We start from the raw sequence: 10,187 nt of genomic DNA on the forward strand, positions 1-10,187 counted from the left end.
AGAAAAAATTTATCTCTCTTCTCAAATTTTTCTCAACAAAATCATTTTTAAAATATCTATTTCTTGATATTTGATTGTTGTGTCTATTTTAAATTCTAATTTTTACTTTTTATAGTTATTGTATATCCTCTTAAGAAGCTATAAAGCTCCATTTTAATGGAGTTTTGATGTCATCATTAAATAATCAACAAATACGTAAATCAAAACAAAATTAGGAAGCATTACAAAATTAACATAAACACGAAATTGGAACCATTAAAACGAAATTCAAAGAGTAAGAAGAATGGAGAAATCAGCAACTGAACGGGGGTGGGGGTAGGGGTGGGGGGAGCTGTTGTACGCGCGCGCGGGGGGTGGGGGTGGGAGGTTGCTGGATGAGGTGGGGGGGAAGAGGGAGTGGAGTGGGGTGATAAATTAAATAAAAAGGAAAAATTTATTAAAAAATAAATAAAATATGAAATTAAATATATTTAACACGTGGCAGCACTTGCTTGGTGCGTGTATTCACTCACTTTGTTGTGACTGAGATTTAGGAAAAAATGGTGTATTTGCAACGATTTTAGTAAGAATCGTGTGGTAATAGGTCGAAAGTAAAGTTTAGGTGTCTTTTTTAAAAACTCAGATAACATCAGGGGTAATTATGTATTTACTCATTATAAAATAAGAGATTATTTCTAATTTAGCAAAAATCAGGATATAAAATAATTAGGAGTAAATTTTTATAGGTAAGTTTTAAGATGGGAAAATTTCAGAAATAACAACTCTGAAACCTTGATTATAATTTTTTAGCAACAGTTTCATAATTACGAAAAATAACAAATTGTATTTTGTTATTAAGTAAAATATTGTTGAGTAAAGACATCTTTTTCACCCTGAACTTGTCCTCCCAACTCACTTTATCACTTAAACTTAACTTCCGTTTATTTACCCCCTAATGCTGATGAGACATTTTTTTTTTAAAAGGGCGTATTTATTTATTAAAAAATTTAAATAAAAAATAGACACTTTCTTCTTCTTCTTCTTCTTCTTCAAAACATTATCAACAACAATATCCAAATTTCTCCATTAACAACCTCAAATACATTTTCCACCATTTTTCTCCTTTAATTTTTTTCATATTCCTCCATTAACACCACCAAAAAATAACCACTAAGACACTAAATTAAAAATTTTCCTCCATTAAACACCTATTTGTTAAAGAAACACAAATCGAAATCACCCATTTTCCTCCATTAAACACCCATTTTTCCTCCATTGTTAATATTAGCAAGAGAAATAAAACAAAAGAAAGTTCTTAGATCCATTTGTTAAAGAAATGGGAAACAAAAAATGGGATAGTTTCATTTTCAAAAATGGGATAATTTGAATGAAAATTATTCAGTAGAAACTATTCAGAGGAAAATATTAACAAGAAAATTCTAGGAAAATTTCCCTCCATTAAACACCCATTCAAATTTCTTAGATCCATTTGTTAAAGAAACACCCAACATGATTTTTTCCTCACCTTTCTTAGATTCATTTGTTTGAACAAATTGATAATTAATTGAATTTTTTAAGTGAGTTGAGTTTTTCGGCGAAAATTCACCGAAAAATATGACAAGTGTGGTTGTGTTGGGGTGGACGGAGATGGATGGGTGTGTGTGCAGGTGGGGCAGTATGGGGGAGAACGGAGTGTGTGTGCAGGTGGGGCAGTATGGGGGAGAACGGAAGAGGGGCAGGGGAGGGGTAGGACTGGGGGTTACGAAGAAGATGGAAAATGGGGGGGGGGGGGGGGGTGTTTTTATTTAAACTATTTTTTATATATTTAAAAATATGTATATATATATATATTAAAAAATACTCTATTTACGTGGCGGTGATGTGGCGCTGACGTGTCAGCGAGTATGATGCACTCTCCGTTATGAGAGTGGTATTATATATTAAGGGGTGAAAGTAATTCACTTTAAAGATGTTAAGAGGGGTAAATAAACATAAGTTAAGTTGAAGTGTTAAAGTGAGTTGGGAGGACAAGTTCAGGGGGGAAAAATGTCTTTTCTCAATATTGCTATATAAATACATATACAAATTGAATAGTAGTTCCTATTTTAACTCCCGCCAGTTAGAGTTAAATAAGGAAGTAACAGTTCTTAATTCATGCTACACACAATTATAAAAATTCTTTTTCTAAAATGCTCTCTTTTTTTTTTTTTTTTTTTTTTTTTTTATTCTTTTCTATTTATTTTTTTTCATTTTTTTTTCCTTTCTCATATTTTTCTTTTTTTTCCTATTTTCGTTTCTTTTTTTTAATCGTTTTATTTTAATTTTAATTTTTTTTTCACTTTATTTTGACTCTTCTATTTCTCTTCTTTTTTATCCGTTTCATTTTTTTTCTTTTCCATTTTTTTTCCTTTCTCATATATTTTTTTCCTATTTTCGTTTTCTTCTTCTTGTTTTTTTCTATTTTTAATTTTTTTATTTTTATTCTTCTTTACAGGTCTGCGTATGTATTTTTAGTGCAAAACATACATATATATCTGAATATGTTTTTATAGAAATACATATCTGACTCATATGTATGTACAAACATATAAGACACAAAAATCTCTATAACAATATTCTTATGACGAAAATATGCATTATCCATAAATACATATGCATTAATCATAAATACATATGCATTAATCATAAATAAATATGTGTAATTCATAAATAGATATGTATAACTGGAAAAATATATATGCATTTATCAAAAAATACATATGCATTAGTCATAAATATACATGCACGCTGAAAAAGTACATATGTATTATTCATAAATACATATGCATCTATAAAAGCCTAAGCAGAACTAAAAATATATTTCTAAATCAATAAATATAGCATGCAGCCCCATAAAAACGTATGAATAACTAGAAAATACATATGTATTACTCAAAAATACATATGCATTAGTCATAAATACATATACAATTTGGTAATACATAAGTATTATTCATAAATATATATGCATAACTGAAAATATACATATGCATTAATCATAAATACATATGCACAACTCGAAAATACATATTCTTCCTTTTCGTTTGACTTCCTCTTTTTCACATTTTTTTGCACTTTTTGGTGTTTTTGAGATGAAGGTTTTCTAATGTTTTCCATTTCAGAAGAGTAAACAGGCGGTAAAACAGTTTTTTTAGCGAAATCTCGCCAAAATATACCAGCCCGACGCTATCACATCGCCGAAAAACCCATAAAAAATGATGGCAAAGCTCGTCCTTCACCGGATCTGCAAAATCAGCAAACCATCAACTAAAATTCGACCCCTGTGATTGATTTCGGCTAAGACTCGCTGGTAAAACTTCATTACTGTCACTGCCGGTCACCATTACGGCGAAACCCGTCGGATAGATCTTTCCTCCGTCAAAAACCCATTGAAAAGCGTCGGAACAGGCAAGTTCAATCGAAGCCACCAGCCTACCCATCGCCGGAAGTGGCATCACCTGACTGGAAAAACACCCAAAAAAAATTACAAAACCCCCAAAAACAAAAAAATCAAAAAAGAAAGTTGAAGAAAAAAATACAAAAAAGGAATCAAAGGAAACTTATATCGGAGGGAAATGCAATAGGAAGTGGCGTGAAAATAGGGAAAAAGAAAAAAGGTGTAGTAGAAGCGCTTATTTATAAAATGATAAAATATTACTATTTTTGTTATCTTTTAAAATTTTGATAAAATATTATTATTAATTGTAATTAAAGTGTATGTTAGCTTCAGTAATTTTTCCTTTTAAGAATTATTACTAACCAAACTGGCATAGTCCATAGGCTATTCAGAGGCCCAAGTTATCAATCCAACCCAATGAATATGTGGCAATTTGCAGAACTTAGAAATAATATCTGTCAGAGACATTTTAGGGAAAAAATCTACTAATTGTATAGAATAGAAGATAAATAAAAAGAAAATAATTATATTAAAAGATTAGGATGGAACTGTTGTTCGTCAATGGCTCTATCTTGTGGATAGTTTTTTTTTTTGTCAATAGTATTTTTTTTTTAGTTCTATTATATTATTTCCTTATCATGACGTGTCTTATAATGTTGACGTGGAGATTCACTTAGAAAATTTTGTTTAATAGCATTAAAAATTTTAGGCTTATAGATCATGTAGTACCTGTGAATAGTCATTTTGTATGTTCAAGCTTTTCTGTCTTCTTTTTAATTTTTTTTTTTCTTGTTTTAGATATGGTATAGTATTCGAATTGAAGTTTTATTAATTGAAATTCGTATATTGCAAGTCATTATAGTTAAGGCTCAAACCTTAACCTTTGATTGAGGAATGAATGGATTCTAGTTATCCCACCACAATAATATATATATATATATATATATATATTGATTTTCTTTTTGTATTTTTGAGGAATTTCTTTTCATTTTCTTGGTTGTACTATAAAACGCGTATAACGGTTTGAAAAAGTATTTTTTGTAGTGAAGAAATTTCTCTTCATTCGCTTTTGTTCTTTTCCATGATTTGCTTTTTCTCTATTTTTTTTAAAAAAAAATGGGTAGGATAAATGACTCATATGAGATTAACAACGATGCATTTTTAAGTGTTTCTAGTCCTGATAAATACATAATATCAAACAAGCAATTAAAAAACATGGGGAAAAAATTGAAATTTCATTTATTGAATAATTAAAAATTTGGTTCAGATAATGATTCAAGTGCCAAAAATAAAATAAAAACATTACGATAAGAATAAAAAACATTAACTAAACGACTAAATTAACCTGGTTTATTCTTTTGATCTCAATTTAATACTATATATTTTTTTTTCACCATAATTATCCACATTTATTATGTGAGGATAAAATCAAAATCTAACAGTTAATCATATTAATCCGAGAACCTTTATCTTGGTACTCGTCTTAACAAAATTATTTATTAGAGGTATCAATCTTATTAATTATGTTTTAGAAATCTAAATTTGACTATTAATACTTTATATAGTAATTTAAGGATAGGAATAATATTAAAAGATAATGATAATTTTTTTTTAATTTCATAGATTGAATAAGTAAATTAAATAAATGATTAATAAAAAAATCAAGTAAAATGAAACGGAAAAGGCTGGGGGGTGGAGTGTGGTTTGCCAAACTTGCCATAAACATAATAGAAGAAAAGAATAAGAAGTTTGATTAGGTAGCTAACTACAAATGGAGAATGAGTCATCATATTTTACTCCTTTTCTTTTAATGCTTCATTAGATTTTTCTCTTTTAAAAGAAGATTCTAAGATGTGCTCACCAATGGAAAGAGCTCTTAAGAAGATATTATATTGAAACAAGAATTTTCAATGTTGTAATTACTTTTTCTAAAATATAATTGCTCTAAATATAAGTATCCTACTTGTTATGTATGTGTTCTAATGGTGCAATCTACCTAATATATGTGTTAAAATGGCACAACCTACCTAATATATGTATCCAACTTTTGTCTCACATTACAAATTTTGAGTAAATTCTGCTTAACTCTCTTAATTTTAAGGTTTGGAAAACACTGTATGTCATTTAGGTTTTAAATGTGATAGGGAAGTCTCTGTTCTTTACAATATTAATGTAGCATAGACAAAATTTAGTCATTTCTATATAATAATATTATTGGGTATTATTGGATAATATTTCTCATTTTTTTTAGAAAAAAAGATCAATATTTCATCATAATAAGGTTAATTTTTACTATCAGCAATGATGGCGTAGCGGAAAGGGGCTGCCCCAACCTACCCACAGGTCGAGGATTCGACCCTGGGTATGGATAAACACTCTCTTGGGAGCTCTCCCCCCCAAATGGGGCCCGATGCGGGGCAAATACGGATATAATTGGACTTCTAAAAAGCGGGTATTGGATACCGGATGGTTTTAAAAAAAAAATAATAAAAAAAAAGGTTAATTTTAACACCTTGAAATACATTATGATATATGATTACCCCATTTAATCAAAAGGTGAAGGGATTGATGTTTTCCAAACCTATAAAGCCACGTGGGTTAGGCAAATTTTACTCTTATAGGTTTACAAGGATATTACCACTATCTATTTTGGCATTGGCTGATTTATCACTTCCAATAATCATTTATTTTAGATTTTGTTTTGTAGAATTCTAACTCCAATGTTTTATACTGTCAAATTTCATTCTAACAGTTATTTCTCGTAACTAAAAGTTGATTTTTCATGTTGCATATTTTATTTCTCTATAACAAATTATTGTCTTCACTTTAAAACTATACGCCCTCTATTATAATGAAATGTTCCCAAAGCTGATTCACTCATTTTTTCCTCCAACGATTATTTTGTTTCAAAATAGTGATATTTATTATAGCAGTACTCTTTATGAAATTATCATATATACATAAAAATAAAATATTAAATATTCCGATAGTCATCATTATTTCACAAACACAATAAATTTTAAATATAAATATCTAAAGAAAATATATATTTAAATAGATACTAAAACTATATGGAGGTTTAAATGTATTTCCAAAGGAGGAGAAAGCAATGCAATTGGGATAGAAATAAATGGGGATAATATGATATTCCCAAGTGGAAGGATAGTGATTAAGTTTACAAAGGATATTTGTTCCTCTCAAAGCCCACTTAGAACAATTAACTAAACGACCAATAATGGACCAAAGATACCAAATTTTGTGAAGAGAATAATATGCCAACTCACTATTGAAAAATACCCACCCCACCAAAATATAATAATAAAAATAAAAAAGAGAGCACACCAAAAAAGTCGAGAAACTAATCAACATGATTAATATTTTTAGTGAACATCAATAAAGAAGAAATTACCCCCTTCATCCATTTTTAATGTCAAATTTATTAAATTAAAATAAATTTAATATTTATTAAAAATAATAATTTTTATATTAATACAATTAAAAATTATAATTTAATTTAATTTAAAATTTTAATTATACTTTATAAAATTTGACTAAGAAGCAAAACGTAACAAGTAAAAAAAATGAGAGGAGGGAGTAATGAGTATATTATTAATGACAAGACCTAAAACAAGAATATGTAAAACATGAAAATGAAAGAGAAATTAAAAGGAAAGAAGGAGGTCGGTTCCTTGCACCCAACGTATCTTTAGGTTTTGCCTCGGATCTAGCTTTGGACTTAGGTTGGGACTTTGTTTATCTATGACCTTTGAAAGGATAAGAACGACCCCCACCCACCCCCACCCCCACCCCCACTCCCAAATCTTTTTTTACAAGTACCCTCATATTTCTCTCACCGCCTCCAAAAATTCCTATATTTTCCCATTCCAAAAACCCCTTTGCTCACAATATTATTCTCTTTAGTGTTACTAATACAAAAAGAAGAAAACGTTACTACTTTTAAGAAATACAACAGTTTTATTCTCATTAGCCTTTCAAGCTGGCGATTGATAATCAAGATACAAGTGTTCGTGAATTCAAGCCTAAGAATAGGCGTATCATGGTATAACTCGTAGCCAATTGACTGAGTTACTAAGATTTTTGTTTTTTTAGCGTTTATTTGATTTGATTGATGTTAATATTTGTGGTGATTGTTTTAGGGAGCTGGAGGACCTGATGAAGAGGAGAATAAGTGGCCACCATGGTTAAAGCCATTGTTGAAGGAAAGGTTCTTTGTTCAATGCAAGTTACATGCTGATTCTCATAAGAGTGAATGTAATATGTACTGTTTGGATTGTATGGATGGTGCTCTTTGTTCTCTTTGCTTGTCTCATCACAAGGACCATCGTGCCATTCAGGTATGACGATTACAATCTTAGTAGTTCAGTTGATTGACTATTTTCACATGGTTGATTCGTTGTACGTCTCCAATTTTTAGCGGTTTGGGTTTCTCCTATTTTTGTCTAATACAATTGAATCAAAGAAAATGCACATTTTGAAGCACCCCTTTAATTTCAGTTTCAATATTTTGGGGTTTCTGCCTTCTTTACTCTGTCAAATACAAAGCAGCTTTTTGAAAAAAGATTGTATTCCATTTCAAAATTGAACTGTTCTAAAGAAACCCCATTTGATTAAAATTGTGTATTGAGTCATTTTTCGATTTTTTTTTCCATCTTTGACTTGAGTAATTGTGACTAATTGAATATGGGTTGCTCTGTTCTTTTTTATTAGATACGGAGGTCATCGTACCATGATGTGATAAGGGTGAATGAAATACAGAAGTATTTGGACATAACTTCAGTTCAGACCTACATTATCAACAGTGCAAAGGTTGTTTTCTTGAATGAAAGACCACAGCCTAGGCCAGGGAAAGGTGTTACTAATACTTGTGAAGTTTGTGAAAGGAGCCTTCTTGATTCCTTCAGATTCTGCTCTCTTGGTTGCAAGGTACTAATGTCATGCCCTCTGTTGCTCGAACTTCTCAAAAATGTTGGTTGTGTCAGTGTCCGTCCCGCCGAAATGCATTATTTTTGGAGTATTGGACACGCACCTGGCTATATTTTTGAAGAGTTTGAGCATTTTCTTGCATTTGTTTTTGACTTTTACTGGGTCATAAAATAACTTCTTAGTTGTAATTGGCCATTTAAACAAAAATGTGAAGCAATTGGTCACATTACTGGTCCATTATTGCGAACAAACTTTGGCATTATCAACAGCTTTTGGGGAAAATGAAAATACAAAATTAAGAAATTTCAACCATTTGGGATTTTGAGATTGGGAAAATTGGGAAATGGGTTGTTTTTTAAGCATTTAATATATTTTGATTGTTAGCAATTCATTTTAATACACACCCCTAGATGGGTGACTCTGAATCTTTGATTGTTAGCAATCCTAACAAAAGTAGCTAAAGTAGCTGCTTCAACTTCAGCCTCGCCCGAAATCTCATTATTCCTTTTTATTTCTCATCAAACGAGTGACTTTTTCATCTAGAAATCTTAGCTACTCGTAGTATGATATTAGGGAATCTCCTTGCTTGAGACGTATGCGGGCATTTTCATCCTTAGGCAGTAATTAATTAGTAATTTTTGATCATTTACAGATTGTTGGGACTTCAAAGAACTTTGTGAAGAGGCCAAAACAATCACCGGAGAAGAAGAGGCAGTCGCCCGTGGCGGCCTCCTCCTCCTATGACTCAGAGGATTCATACAGCAGCAGCAGCCATCATCATGGCCAACAGAACAGTCCAAGTAGCAACAAGGTGCAAAGTTTCAGTCCATCAACGCCCCCTCCAACTTCTGTTAATTACAGAACAGCCAAACGTAGAAAGGGAATTCCTCATCGAGCCCCAATGGGAGGACACTTAGTTATAGGTTACTAAGCTAAAAAAAAGTCCTTCATTTGCACCTAATTATACATCAGCCATAGTAAAAATCAAAATGCAGCTACTCTCCAACCCCTTAAAACCTTAAAAAAAGCACTAGTGCTTTCTCCAGAGAAGGCCAGTGTTTGCTTTATTGTATATAGTTTTAGCTCTACTAGTATATGATGGGAAAAGTTTGAGGGGTGGAAGTTGAAATAAGAAAATGTGAAGGGACTAATAGGGGTTTCAAGTTAGTTGGGCTTAGAAAATAAGCTATATATATATAATATATATTATATTTTATATAGTATATGATGAAATATCAGATACAGCGACTCTTTGTTTGGCTTTTTAGAGTGGTTATACATAAGTTTTGTTTGTCCTTTTCCCTCCTGTAATCAAAATGTATATATAATGTTCTTATAGTTTGGAATATTTTAACAACCATGTCTATCCTCCTTGTTTGTATCAATTTTGAATACTCTCTTGTTTCAGTTTGTTCTACCTAATTTTGCTAATTTAAGTTGGTTTTTAAAATTTCACATTGTGAGATGAATAAAGTTGAAATGGGATGTGAATATGGATAAGTTGTCGCGTGAGTAAGGAGGTCATGAATACGAGTTCGTGAAAATATCTTATGTAGAAATGTAGGGCCCTTGTGGTTTGGCTTTCTTTGGATCTCATGTAGCGGGGAGCTTTAATGCAACTCATTTTTGTGGTTCAATCTTTTTTTTTTTTACCTCACTTATAGCAAGCAACTTCTAGAAAAATGTAGGGCTTTTGTGGTTTGACCTTCTCTAGATTCCATTGCATTGCAAACTTGGCGGATTTGGTGAAGTCAGACCTTTAGTTGGAAGCCGTAATCCCCTCTTTCACGGTGATGTAGTTGCTAATTGTCTTAATTAGATAAGAAGT

The 10,187-nt window shown here is 31.0% G+C and overlaps 1 protein-coding gene across 1 annotated transcript; it reads left to right on the top strand.

Annotated features, from left to right (window-relative positions):
• Positions 1 to 7,208: 7,208 nt before the first annotated feature.
• Positions 7,209 to 9,766, top strand: LOC107870826 (protein RGF1 INDUCIBLE TRANSCRIPTION FACTOR 1). Its single transcript, XM_016717490.2, has 4 exons — positions 7,209 to 7,475; positions 7,573 to 7,770; positions 8,144 to 8,359; positions 9,012 to 9,766. Exons 1-4 carry the CDS (start codon positions 7,473 to 7,475, stop codon positions 9,288 to 9,290), a joined length of 696 nt encoding a protein of 231 aa, XP_016572976.1. The 5' UTR covers positions 7,209 to 7,472; the 3' UTR covers positions 9,291 to 9,766.
• Positions 9,767 to 10,187: the final 421 nt, after the last annotated feature.

Source organism: Capsicum annuum, chromosome 1 (genome assembly GCF_002878395.1).
Source record: "Capsicum annuum cultivar UCD-10X-F1 chromosome 1, UCD10Xv1.1, whole genome shotgun sequence".
NCBI lineage: Eukaryota > Viridiplantae > Streptophyta > Magnoliopsida > Solanales > Solanaceae > Capsicum > Capsicum annuum.